The following is a 13,485-nucleotide window of genomic DNA, read 5'->3' as shown; positions in this document are numbered from 1 at the left end:
AAAAAAAAAAAAAAAGTGGTTTCTCTCGTAACGCAGCGTCCCAAGCCTTTGTCTCCATATAAAAAAAGTCACTAGTATATCAAAATCGACAGCAAGCATGAAGAGTTCAACGAAAAAAATCAAAGGGGGTACAAGTTCCACCTAATGTGTTTACGATGCACGATTTCATGGGAAGCTCAGCAGTCAACGAATGCCACCAAATCATTCCCTCTCGCCCACATCACCAGAATTGGCACGCGGCACATTTTAGGCTATGATACAGCTGCATAATGCATTATTACTAAAAGTCTGCAACCTCTCTCTCTCTCTCTCTCTCTCTCTCTCTGTCTTGTCTCTTTGAGTCACTTTCATTCGCCCTCACTCAGCAGACTGTCATACTTTTCTTCGGGCGATATTCTCCTTCCTTTCTTGTTCCCTCCTTCAAACTAATCTCTCTGCTCAGGGCTCAAGACACAAACACTTTCCCCCTAAACGATTCGCTCTCATCAGGTCATCTCTGCGTGAACAACCAGCCAAAAGGCTGGTACCGCAAAAGACAATGACAATGAGAGCGGGGAAAAAAAAAAAAAAAGTGTCCCCATCCCCCAGTGCTGCCGATGAACGAGGTCGCAATCTTTCGTTTCCAGTTTCCCCTATCCCCCTTCCGCCTCACGCACAAGATGCTCGAACCTCGCGTATAGAAAAAGAAAAAGAAGAAAATGTTGAAAGCGAAAAAAGGGGAACCGAACACGAAACAGTAAAAGCAGAGATCAAAATCAAACCAGAACCAAGCCGCACATTGACGTAGGCGTGAGAAAGGCAAGAAAAAGAGGACGGGTCATGATATTTTGCAAACTGTCAAATGGACCTCCCCAACTCCTGAATTCATGTTTGTTTTTCTTCGCAGAAAGGGAGAGGCAAAAACGATAAAGTCAGATGTCGTGTAGAAAAACGCGCAAGTGTAGAATCCTGCGGCATGAGAACCATCTGCATCAATGCTTGTTGTCTGTTAAGCCGGACGGAAAATCCAGGTCTTCTATGGCGCGAGAAGTAACGAGCAAGACAAAGGCGCTCATCTCATCGCAGCCAGGCGCTCGTAAACAGTCTATTCGAGGCCGGCAATACCGGTTCGTCGCCCACTTCCAAGCCAATCAAGGCCTTTCTGTGGGGAAAGGGTCGAGATAGCAAGTGCTAATGATTTGATCAATCAAGTTCCATGGTGCCCTCCCCGTGATCCACGGTCGAAGGGGGAGTGGGCTCGGTAACGGGGGCAGAGGGTTCCGTCTTCTCTGGGAGAAACGTGTCCACGCCGGAAGTATCGGTAATGGTTGGTGAGCCCGCATCGGCGGCCTTGGGCATGGAGGCTGTTGGCGGGGCCTCGTCGCCGAGCAGGTGGCGAATCCGGTCACCCATAGCGTCCATTTGCGCGAGCATAGCACGGAGACTCATTCTGTCATTCTGAACCAGGTTGCCAGAGGCGATGTTGTCCGCATCGCCCTTTGCCATGAGAGCCAGGACGTTGTCGTCGGCAGCAGACTGGTAGGTAGACACGTCAATAAAAGTGTACGGGTAAAGAAGGGCAAGGGGGAGACGAGAGAATGGATAGTCCATTGTCTGAACGGCGGAGCTTACCAGAAGAGCAGCCGTGAGCTGGTCAATGTTCTCGGACCGGCTCTGCTTGAGGCCCAACAGGGTCAGGGACGCTTGCATCTCATTCACCCTGCGGTCATAAGCGGAACCGACAAGAGGACGGTCTGCATCGCATGCAGATGGGGGTGGACCTGCATATGACAACCACCGCGGTTCGTCCTGACGCGGGCCATATCCAGCACCACGATGGCGCAGCCTTCAAGGGCGGTCAGCGGATCAAGATCAATAAACAGATGGAAAGCCGCCGTGTACTTACTGCTCGATGAAGTCAAGAATGACTCCCTTGGCCTGTAGCCTGTATGTCCTGCCAAAAGAGTCAGGGTCACGCCAGCCCGACTTGTCCGTCTCCTCGGGCTCGTCGGCCCAATCGAGTTCGATGTGACCATTGTTCTTGAGGCCGCGACTGAAGGCTGGTGTAATGACTTGACCGCCTTTGAGCTTGCGGAAGCGATGCGCTGGCGCCAGAGGAGGCACCTCTCCCAGCACGTCGTCGACGTGGGCTGGACATCGCCAGGTCTTCAAGACCGGGGGCATGGCCAGGGGTGGATCAAGGCAGTCAATGTGCCAATGCAACGGACAGGCGCTGCAAGGGATAATGGCTCGAATCTCCGTGGCCGCCTTCTGACAGGCGTGACACAGCACCGCCTCGCCGTCTTCGCGCTGCTTGAAGAAGTCCGGCAGCTCATCGTAGCCAGAGCGCTTCCTGTAGAGAGAAAGAAGGTTGGTCAGCCACGTATGCAATGGGAAGAAGAACCTGGTTGATCTCTCTGGGACAATCCGAGAACAAGCAAAGCCAAGTGGCTAAGTGGAATGGCCAGGGGACATTGAAATGCTTACTTTGCTTTCACCGTCGTCACCTCTTCGTAGTCTCCATCGGCACCAGCCTTGACACCCTCGAAGCGAGTCTGGAGCTTCTTGGGCAGGCTAAAGGCGCGAGGGATGCTCTTCTCCAAGGCATTGAGGGCGCTCGCGAACGCACCCTTATAGACGGGCACCCGAGAGGGGAAGCGCCGGACAAGGCATTCGTTGCAATACCACTCGTCGGGCAGATGGTCCGACTGGACCATGTCCACGCACTCGAAGTGGAACGAGCGCGGGCAGCCATCGCAGCAGACGACGTCTCCTGTATTACCACACGCAGAGCAGTACTCATCGTTATCGGATCCCTAGGATGCCCACCCTTGTTAGCACAGCTCCTCCCCTCGTCGTATTACACGTTGCATCATCTCCCAGGCAGCGGCGGCATGGGCGGATCAAGGACCGCATCCACTAAAATGTGCGTGGTTGGAGATCCTTGCCCCATGTCGTGGCCCCCAGAAACAATAACTCCATCCAGTGCGGCCTTTGCCCCGATTTCAGGGCCAGCGGATGACAGTGCGAAAAAAAATTGTGTGCGTGAGAAACGGAGGCTGCCAGAGAGCGCTTGCATCCCTGAGGCCGCGGATTTCTCCAGTTCGAAGTCGACTTTTGCGGTTCGAAATGTCGATTCGGATACAGGGAGCTTGATGATATTCCCCCCCAAGGAGTAAGATGAAATTCGATGGCCACATACCTGGTCTCTTGGTGCGCCATTGCTCACCGTTACTGACTGGGCCTCCCCAGTTGAGCGAGGAACACCGGCAGCGGTTCCGCCCTTCTTTTTCATCGGTCTATGATGAGAAAAATAGATTAGCAAGTGCAATTTGTCAAGGTGAAACGGTTTGTTTGAGTCTCGTCTCAAGGGGGGGAATGGTGGTGAGTAAGGTGGGAGATGATCTCTGGATGTGACGCGTAGGGGCTGGAGAAGAGTGATTGAAATTGATTTTCATCACCAAGCAGAAAGGATGTTTTCTCAAGCGCAAAGGCACACAAGCGATGCACATCCCTCAAAGGAGGCCCAAATCACCACGCCGAGATATTTCGATGGGCTTTTTGTGGAGGCGAAAATTCTTCATCTCTCGAGGGCAGAGAAATGTATCGTCTGAGCGTGCATGAAATGGTGGCATCGTCTCCTTTGGACGAAACGTAGATGGTTGACAAACGGTTGGGCAGCAACTGAAGGGTAAGGAAAGCATAGGGGAAGGGGGAAGAGACAGAGCAAGTAAAAGAGTGAAAACTCACGACAACTTGATGCGAAGGCCTGTCCGCGGCTTCTTGGCCGGCCGCAGATTCGTCGGCGTCACAGCTCGCGATCCCACAGTAGAACTGCCCCCCTCGTTGAATGAAAAGGCCAATGGCGAGGAGGCGGCGACGTCGACATCATCATTGTTGGCGTGGCTGCCTGGCCGTTTGCTCGCCGAGCGCGTGGCCCGCGTGCTGATGGGAGCCGCCGCCAGGGAGGTGCGCGTCCTCCTGGTCCGCCTTGCAGGAGTCACCTCGTCGCGCTCATCGTCGTCGCCGTTGCGGATGGAGCTCTCGCGGGCGACGTAGCCGTTGGTGACCTTTTGAGCCTCGCGACGCCTCGCCCAGAACAGGTCGTCGTCGCCAGCGGGCATCGAGGCCCCGGCAGCGCTGCCGCCGTCCTTGGGGCTCGGCTTGCCTTTGCTGGGCGGGTTGGAGAGCGGCAGCTCGGCGCCGGTGACCCTGCCAGGCATGCTGGCCTCGGTCGCGGATGCGTGGGTGCGGCTCGGGAGTGTGGGAGAGGTTGGCTCCGACGAGTTGGACACGGGCTGCTTGTCGGAGGCGAGAGATTTGCGGCGCGTGCTGGTGATTGGCCGAGATTTTGGCGCATCATGGGACGACTGGGACCGGTCCCCCGTAGTAGTCGACGCAGCAGCAATCACAGTGTCAGCGACCGTGGCACCACCACCGCCAGGCGCAGCAGCAGCTTTGCCCGACTTGCCAGCTTTGCCGCCCTTTGCAGCAGCCTTGGCAGCGCCGTGCTGGAGGCTCGGGCTCAGGCTGTGGACGCTGGCTTCCGGCGACGAGAGGCTCACTGCTGACGACAGGGATGACTCGCTAGAGCCCGAGTCCCGCCGGTGACGCCTGCGCGATGGCGTGCGGGTGCCGTTGGCCATCTTCTTGCAGCGAGGCGTCTCGCCGGCGTGCGACGTTTTGCTCCTCTTGGCCGCGCGCCCCTCGCCCTTTTCGTCGTCGGCGTGACGGTGCAGGAGGTTGGCGTAGGGAGCGGCCATGGGCGTGTGCGGAGGGAACCTACTGTTGGTGGAAGGGGGCACGAAGTAGTAGCAGCCAGAGTCGTCCTTCTTGCCCTCGCGCTTCTTCACTTCAATCAGCCGGGCAAATTCATCCCTGGTCTCGGCGTCAGCCCTCTGCTTGAAGACGTCCTCCACCATGGCGACAAAGTCCGCGTCGCCGCACCGTTCATCGTAGAGCGTCCTGAGAGCCCAGGCCGTAGGATAGCGAAAGTGCATGAGGGCCTCGTCCACGGCCGCCTCGACGACCAGGTCGGCAAACTCCTTGTCCTCTGGCTCGCGGGGGTGCGCCCGTTTTGGCCCAGAAGCCTGCTTGGCCTTTGGCGTACCGGTAGTGGTGATGACGACCGTAGTGCTCTTGGGTTCCTCCACGTTCTTCGCTTGCGGGTTCTGCTGCTGCTGCTGCTGTTGCTGCTGGTGCTGCTTGGCAGGCAGCGACACGCGCCGCGAGGGACGTCGACGCGAGGCTCCCTTGGGGTCGTAGTCGTCGTCCTCGGCGTCTCTGGCGGCCTGTGCCCTCCGATGCGACGGTGCTGACGCGGGAGGAGGCGGTGTCGAGGGCGCGGGGGGCGATGGCGCCCTGCTGGGGCGAGCCTTGGGCTGCGCGGGCTGGTCGTCGTGATGGGCTGCGGCGTGTGACGTCCCCGACGGCCGGAGGATGATCTTGCGCACCGACTGATGATGGCCTGGCCCTCCGTCGCCGTTCTTCTTGGCCTTGGGCAGCGTCCCCAGCGGCGCCATGGTCTCCAGCACGCCGTAGCGCATCAGTCCCGCCTCCTCGAAGCTGGCCTTGCTCTGGACCGACGGCTCCAGCCACCGCTGCATAAACGTCTTGGATTCATTGCCGGCAGATGCCTTGGCCTCGAGCGGCCGCGAGGGGCTCGAGAAGCGCGACCGCGACGCCCTCGTGTTGGAGGAAATCATGGCGATGGGCCTGGCGAGTCGAGTTGCTGGTTGCCCCCAGTCCTGGCCGCGGGACGGGCAACGCTGCTCTCGAGAGTGTCCTGCGAGGCGAGAGAGAAAAAAAAGGGAACCGGGTCAGCCACTGGATTTCGGCGAGGCTTCAGACAGGGGGTGGGAGAGAGAGGCGACCAAAGAGGCGTAACAGCGCCTGCAGCCGCGGGAGGGAAAATATGTACTTCTCTCTGCAGCAATAGCATCCGCCGTCGAGGCACGCTGCTGATGATTTTTTGGGCGCTCTCGACGCGCTTTTTGCGTGGCTTGGGGATGAAGGGAAGATGGCTGTGGGTTGCAGGTTCTGGATGAGTTTCGGAGGAGGCGGCCAGGCTCTTGGACAAGGGGGGCGACCCAGTGGCACGTCCAAGGTTCAACACCTTCCCACCACCGATTCAGAGCTCCGGCCTTAGGGTTTGTTGGCAGCTGGAGGGGGAAAAAAAAATATCTGGGCTCGAGGATGGAATTTATATGGATTTCTAATGATGCAGAGGTTTCGTCTTCTTGGCTGCGCAACCCTCCCAGCTGCCTTTCGACGCTTGCACGGCCCTCCTTTTTTTCTTTTTTTCTTGCACGTCGCCTCTCACGTTCTGGCAGCTGCCGGCACGCCTCCCTCCGGTCTCCCTACTACTACTAAGCATCTCTCTGCCTACGTTACTTTTCCTCCGTCATCTTCTCGGTTCTTCTCTCACGGAAGTCCATCTCTCTCATTTTCGCCGCTGTTCTTCCTACTCCCCATCTCTCGAACCCCTCCCGTTTCCTTCAACCACCCCATTCATCGTCAAAAATGGCCGAACCCGAGTCACTCGTCCACGGCCTCGAGTCACGGGTCTGGGCATGGGTATGGGCATACCTGCATTAGTTACTTCGTACATGAGAACAATCTGCTACGTGTAAGCTCTTATTGCGACTGATTCACCCCCCCTGCTTGAGCTGCCGCTGCCGCAGTCCTCGGCCGCTGTGTCTCTGCATGGCAGCCATTGTAAGGGACGAGTCGGAAATAGCCATGCTTGCCTGTGTTGTCGTTGGGAGCCTTCCCTTCCCACCTCGTCTGGTCCCATGGAGGAGCGGCTATGCCAGGTTATCTCACTTCGCATCGAGGCGGATCAACGGGAGAAAGACGCACTCCGCGATGCTTGCGTCGTTCCATCTGCAATTTCTCCTTTCGGCTTCTTTTCACCCCCTTCACGGTATATCCTCTCGCTTCCCCCTTTCCTCTCTGTTGGATGAAAGAAACATGTAAGAAGAGAAGTCATCACCACCATCGTTGCCTTATCATCGCAACCACTGTTGACATCATTCTGTCGCATCTCCCGCTCCCTTGTATGTACACGTGCACGGACCGGATCTGTGAGACCTGGAGTTTGCCTCGAAACGGATTTGTGTTTTGATGTTTGATGCTTTATATACCGCCTCGCTTGACTACCTCAGTTTCACGAGCCTTTATCGTAGCCCACCCCCCTATCACCTAGACAGACTGTTTAGCAGAAAATCTCGTTTCTTGGCTTTCGCAAACTGCAAAGCCAATATAATCTTTTTCTTCTTGACTCTTTTGTTTCGTCGGGTGGATTTTCTGCCTAAATAGTATAAAGGCTTTATCCTAGTCCTGGGCAGCCATCTCCGCAGCAAACGCGGCCCTTTGCGCGGATCAAAGTCTTTTCGAAAGCCTTACTCCTCAGCATCGGCTCCCTCCTCGGCAGCGCCGTCAGCCTTGGCCGTCTTCTTCTTGCTCTTGCTCTTCTTCTTTCCGGTATTCCTGGCCAGGGGCTGCTCGAGGATCTTGAGAATCTCCTCGTCGGTGATCTTCTTGTCAGTCTGGAACTTGCTGAGGTCAAGCTCAGGGGCGGCGCCCAGCTTGGTGATGCCGTTCTTGGTGATGGCTGTCGCGCTCTCGTGTTAGCTCAGCTGCACTAGCAAACAAACTGCATTGTTTCCCTTCGACGGAGATGAGACTTACCCAGGGTGGTGAGGAGTCTGGCGACCGGGGCGTTGTCCTTGTCGCCGACAAGCTCGTACTGGCGGAAGACGTTGTTTCGGACGCACTCGACAACGCCAGACTTGGCATCACGCTCGTCCTCGAGCTGTCTCAAGCTGAAGGGGAAGGTGCCGAACTTCTTCTGCACCTCGGAGAGGATCTTGCGGGAGGTGGGACGCTTCAGCTGGTAGGTCTGGTTGGTTCGGCGGTGCAGAGTAGCGCGCTGGTCCAAGGTCTTGACCTTTCCGGAGCCCAGGCTGACGCCCGTCTCGACACCCCAGACCTCGCCAACCTCGGGGACACCCTCGCCCTTGGTGCCCTCGGCGGGCGCCAGAACAATCTTCTTGGCGCCCTCGATTTCGTTGCGGCCAAACAGCCAAGATGTGGTGCTCTCGACCAGCTTGCACTCGTAGGCATCGCAGACCTTCTCCAACAGGCTGGTGATCTTGGACTGGGTAGGGGCCTTTTGCGCAGCAGCCTTGGCCTTCTCTTCGTCGGTACCCTGAGCAAGGAGCCCAGGAGGTACCATGAGTCGCAGGAGGACCTCGTTGACGTAGTGGTTGGCGAGGATCAGGTCAGCGGTGCGTCCGGTGATCGGCTCGGCAGCCTTGTCCTTCTCGGTAGCGACAATGGTGTTGCAGACAATGGAACCGAATCCGTCAATCTGAGCTCCGAGCTGAATCTTGATGGGTTCTCCCTCCTTGATCTCGATCGAGGCCTCGCTCTCATCGGTCGTGAGGGGGGTGTAGGGGGTCACATAGGAAGAGGGGGAGACGGTGGTCGGGTGGGAGAAGCCTTTTTTTTTATTTTTGGCGCAAGGCGTCGTCGTTAGCCATCAAAGTGCACACTGGACCTGTTGTTGCTCGTGAGCTAACCTTTGGTGATCTTCTTTCCGCGGTAGACCTTGGCGAGCTCCTCCTCGATCAGCTTGTCGCCCTGCTGGCAGATGTCGACAATCTTGGCACCAGGCACGCAGAGGTCAGACACGGCAGCCAGGACCTTCTCCGAGATCTGGGCGGCGGTCTTGTACTTGGTGAGAGTATCGGGGTTGTTGAGGGTGTAGTCTGTAGGCAGCCATTAGCCCTGCTCGTGAGTGTTCGGCCATGACGTGCGCTGGAGACGGTGGTCGTGTGCGGCCTGCTGTTGTGACGGCTATTGGGCGAGAGGGGAGAGCTTGCTGTGCTGTGTGGCTTTGGCGGGGTACCGAAGAGGCATGCAAAATAGGTAGGTAAACAAGAGGGGAGGGAGAGCTTCGAAGCTGCTTTTGCTGCTACACGTCACGTCACGCAGAGGAAGGGTGAGGAATCGCAAAAGCACGTACCGATTTCCTTGGTCTCCGACATGGTGGGCAATTGGTGAAGCTCACGGGCGATTTCTTTGGGTATTTTCTCAGGCGTGCAGTTGTCGGAGCAAAGCTTCGGGTTGGGGGGCGCTGTCGCAAAAAAACAAGCAAAAGCTGTGGTGTGCGCAAGGTTACCGGAACGGGGGCTTGGAGGGGTTTATCCGCAGCAGTCGGTCATTGACGGGGGGCGCAGGTGGGCTCTTCGGGGGGGCCATTTTTGCATGCCAGTGCAGTCATACGCACTGCTCCAGGCGGGCACATGCCTGCAGGGGCGCTATGATACAGGCAAGCCTAGGCTGCAGGCTCTGGGCCAGCGTCTTCTGCCGGACCGCGAGCTTCACGATTGGGCGGCCGAGGTGCCGGAGTGGGTTGCTACACGTAGTGGCTCCTCCACTGCTTCAGCCGAAGAATAAATGGTACCTGCTAACAACGCCGGATTGAGCAGAGCCGCAAGCAAACAAGAGCATTCGATCTGGGCCCAGGACGGACATGGCCGAATTCTTGGACCCGGAATCCGAAGAGGTACTCTCTGCTGGACGTCTTTGGAGGTCTTTACTCATGAGTTACGGGCAACACGCGGTGCAATGGGGCGGACAATCGATATACGAGGTGGTCATAGAGATGATGCCAAGGTTGAGGGAAATGGTTACATCATCCTCGCAGCACATGCTGTTAGGGCATAACATGCACGTCACAGGCTTGAGAGAATCGCGGATCCGTTGCTAATGGCGAGTTGCTACGAATACGAACGCAGGCTGTTTAATCTTGACTCTTCGTCAGGTGTTTTGACTCCTTGCTTCTTACTGAATTGGCTGGCTTAGCAACGCAAGACCCCTTCAATGGCAATTTCGTCTCGGGATGTTCCAGGGTATCCAAAGACTCGGAGTCTGCATGTCTCATGCTGCCTCTAATACTACGAGTGATTACGCCGAGCAAGTCACTGTCATGCTTTGAGATTGAGCTTCTGGATACAATCGTCTTTAAGGTAGCATTGACGTTAATTTTATGTCTGAAGTACGAGGGAAAACGGGCGTGGGAACCTCCCTACATGACCTCATACAGCTCATGTATGACTTGATCCGAAGACCTCGTTCAGCAGTCATAGGCAATACGCTTTGCTCTCTCCTGGACAATTGCGTCAGCGGTTAAAGTCTGGGACGAATCATTCTCAGCTCGTCATCCGTCCTGCAACGAAGCGTGAACGAGCAATTGGCCGTCTCGACTCGTGCTGAAATCTCGACCCAAACTTTTGGTTGTTGTCGAAGTGTATGAGTAAGCAATCTGACCATCCGCGCCCACGATTGGGCGGTGAATTACGTAAGCATGGTCGCCCTACTCGGTTCCTGTGCTAGCGCGCCCGGCAGCAGCCGCTAGGCCCGGATAGGTAGTTGTTCCCACCTGGCACCAATTATCGCCATTCGCGCTGCTGCGATTAGAATCTTGTCCTCAAACCACCCAAACACCAGCTCGCAACCGCCTCTTGCCGAGCAGCGACACTCTGTCCGGGTCGAACCGAGTCGAAGCCAGCTGCTGCTATCAGTCATCTCACGATACTGCTATTGCCACTGCTGCTGCCGTCCGTATCGATAACGATATAACAGCAATCCCACCCCGTCGCACCGCTGCGACTCGGCGGCGCCCGCGCTCGCGACAAGATCGCCATCACGATCCCGACAATGGCCGCGGTCCAGCCATCAATGCCGGCTCCGGCCACCGGCCCAGGATCGACGACGTCGGCCTCGGGCTCCGACGATGCCAAAGACGCCGCCTCCGGATCCGCGCCCGCGCCCGCGGACATTCCCGTGCGCACCAAGGAGTCCTTTGACCGGCTCATGGTCGAGCGCTACACGATGCGCGACGCCATCGCCGCGTCCGCCCTCAGCCAGCAGCTGAACCAGACCATGAAGTCGTCGCACGAGATGCGCGAGATGATCAACGAGTACCGCTCCGTCCGCACCCAGTATCAGCAGTGGTTCCCACCCAGCCGGCTGTACGGCGAGGGCTACAACGGCTACGCCAACGGGTACACAGAGAACCACGGGCCCTCGAGAGTCGTGTATCCGTCGCAGAAGCCTCGCCCCGGCCACCGCACCACGCCTCCCCTCAAATACAGCCGGAAGGACATGCTGAAGCAGGCCGAGCAGCACGAGGACCTGGTGCCCCTGAGGCTGGACGTCGAGTGGGACAGGATCAAGCTGCGCGACACCTTTACCTGGAACCTGCACGAGCGTCTGCTGGCCGTCGAGCTGTTTGCCGCTCAGCTGGTCGAGGACATGGGCCTGAAGCCCCCGGCCTCTCAGCCCGTATACGAGCAGGTCGTTCAGCAGATGCGGGAGCAGCTCAACGACTTTTACCCCTTCGCCTATTCGGAAGAAGACGCACTAGACCCAGAGCTCCCCTATTCGGCCTACAAGAACGACGAGATGCGCATCCTCGTCAAGCTCAACATCACAATCGGACAGCACACCTTGGTGGACCAGTTCGAATGGGAAATCAACAACCCGAACAACTCCCCCGAGGAGTTTGCTGCCCGCATGACGCGAGATCTCTCCCTGTCTGGGGAGTTTACCACGGCCATTGCCCACTGCATCCGCGAGCAGTCACAGCTCTTCACAAAGAGCCTCTACAGCATTGGCCACCCCTTCGATGGAAGGCCGGTCGAGGATTCGGACCTGGTGTCTGCTTTCCTACAGACGCCATTGCCCACCGTCTTCCGCCCGCAGCAACAGGCTAAAGAATATGCGCCCTACCTGTACGAGATGAGCGAAGCCGACCTAGAGAGAAACGAGACGGTATTCTCCCGAGACCAGCGGCGGCAGAAGAGATCCATCAACAGGAGGGGAGGTCCACAGCTCCCTGACCTCAAGGAACGGCAGCGCACCATCCGCACGCTCATCGTATCGTCGGTGCTCCCAGGAGCTGCGGCAAGCATCGAGGAAAGCAGGCTATTCAAGAAGGTGGCGGGTCCTCCTAGGAAGCGGACGGCTCGTGATGGTGAGATATCCGAGTCGGAGGAGAGCGAAGACTCTGCGCCCGAATCGCCAGCACCCTCAAATATTCCTGCCGGTACGGCTCGCACAAGGGGCATGCGCGGAGCCGCCACCGCTGCCACGTTGAAGATAACGAGCCTGGGCCGGTCAGAGACGCCAGACACAGGGGGCCACCATCACGAGACCAGGACATCTCGCCGTCCCTTCCGCGACGAAGAACCAGAAGACCGTCCGGAGCTGTTAGTGACGCTCAAAGTCAGCAGGGACAAGCTGAAGCGCATCATGAAAGGCGACTACCGGGATCTGGCTGCTGCCTCCCTTCCGCCAGATACTCCCTCTTCAACAACCAATATACGAACTCCAACCTTTACAGCTCCTCCAAAGACAAAGTCGGCGACGCCCGTCCCGACCCCGACCCAATCGGGCTCTGCATCTCAGCCGACCGGAGCTGTTCCTCCTGGGCAGATTGGCCGTCTGCCTGCGCCTCCGCTCATCCCTGGCCAATCCCCTCCTCCAGCAGTAAGTTCCCCAAAAGCTAAATCTGCTCCTCCATGACAGGGAAAACACCCGTTACAAGGCTCACACTTACTTACCTTCCCTCCTTTTTTTTTTCCCCATAGCCTCCTCCACCCGAGTGGCTCGTGCAATCCCTCAAGGAGCTCGAGGAAAAGTATCCCAACGGCGACAGGTTTGAAGCCATAATGAAATACTCACACCTCGACCCCGTCACGGAACTGCCCGTGCAAACGCAGCCCATGCCGGAGGGCGTCAAATACGCTTGGCTGCCGCGCATCCGCTGCCTGGACTGCACGACGAAGCTGTACACTCCCGGCCCGGACATGACGGCGCAGAAGTTCGAGGCTCATCTGAAGTTTTCGGGGCACCGTGAGAAGGTCAGACAGAGGTTAGCAGCGCAAGGGGGTGGTGGCTCTGCATCAACGTCATGACCAGGGAAAACGTATGCAAGGGAAGTTGAAGGTGAAGAGCTGAAAGGGCTTAATGGATGGGGTAGGGAAGCATTTGAGGCGGTCATCTTGAATAGCGGCGCTTTATGATACGCTCGGACAGAATACATGGCGAAAAACTGCTTTGGTAAAATTGGCAGATACATAGTGTGAAAGAAAGGAGACAGACAGAGCGTTCTTCATGCTGCTTCTCACTTCAGCCGTCACTGCCATCATGTGACACAAGACGACTAGAAGATCGATATAAAAGAAGAGATAATTCGAGATTAGTTGATAAATCACATCAGATCATCCAGAAGACGCCCTGCCGTTTTCGTTTTCCTTCTCCAGAGGACGTCCTACCATACTGAGGCATCGAAACAAGGGCCCTTTTCCCGGGTGCTCGCTAGTCATCATGTGTCAAACAAAGAGAGAGAGAGAGAGAGAGATGAGCGGATGTAAAAGACGGAAACATGAGACAATGTGACGGCACAGCGCGACGAAAGATGCAACAAGGGCC

General features: G+C 57.0%; 4 protein-coding genes across 4 annotated transcripts; 2 read left to right on the top strand and 2 right to left on the bottom strand.

Annotated features, from left to right (window-relative positions):
• Window positions 1-1,182: 1,182 nt before the first annotated feature.
• CCMA1212_002885 (uncharacterized protein) lies at window positions 1,183-5,684 on the bottom strand (the record flags this gene model as incomplete). The annotated part of the gene is made up of 6 exons (XM_073700253.1): window positions 1,183-1,515; window positions 1,612-1,825; window positions 1,886-2,332; window positions 2,467-2,795; window positions 3,182-3,278; window positions 3,730-5,684. 6 exons carry the CDS (start codon window positions 5,682-5,684, stop codon window positions 1,183-1,185), a joined length of 3,375 nt encoding a protein of 1,124 aa, XP_073561039.1.
• Window positions 5,685-6,199: 515 nt separating this feature from the next.
• Window positions 6,200-6,628, top strand: CCMA1212_002884 (uncharacterized protein; the record flags this gene model as incomplete). The annotated part of the gene is made up of 1 exon (XM_073700252.1): window positions 6,200-6,628. One exon carries the CDS (start codon window positions 6,200-6,202, stop codon window positions 6,626-6,628), a length of 429 nt encoding a protein of 142 aa, XP_073561038.1.
• Window positions 6,629-7,382: 754 nt separating this feature from the next.
• Window positions 7,383-9,032, bottom strand: CCMA1212_002883 (Curved DNA-binding protein; the record flags this gene model as incomplete). The annotated part of the gene is made up of 4 exons (XM_073700251.1): window positions 7,383-7,594; window positions 7,672-8,484; window positions 8,565-8,753; window positions 9,011-9,032. The coding sequence occupies 4 exons, from the start codon at window positions 9,030-9,032 to the stop codon at window positions 7,383-7,385; spliced, it is 1,236 nt and encodes a 411-aa protein (XP_073561283.1).
• A 1,675-nt stretch (window positions 9,033-10,707) lies between these two features.
• On the top strand, window positions 10,708-12,968 carry CCMA1212_002882 (SWI/SNF chromatin-remodeling complex subunit snf5; the record flags this gene model as incomplete). The annotated part of the gene is made up of 2 exons (XM_073700250.1): window positions 10,708-12,540; window positions 12,642-12,968. 2 exons carry the CDS (start codon window positions 10,708-10,710, stop codon window positions 12,966-12,968), a joined length of 2,160 nt encoding a protein of 719 aa, XP_073561040.1.
• Window positions 12,969-13,485: the final 517 nt, after the last annotated feature.

The sequence above is a fragment of the Trichoderma ghanense genome, assembly GCF_004382785.1.
Source record: "Trichoderma ghanense strain CCMA-1212 chromosome Unknown scaffold_2, whole genome shotgun sequence".
Lineage (NCBI taxonomy): Eukaryota > Fungi > Ascomycota > Sordariomycetes > Hypocreales > Hypocreaceae > Trichoderma > Trichoderma ghanense.
Note: the sequence above shows the minus strand (reverse complement) of the source record. Positions and strands in the feature narration are given on the sequence as shown.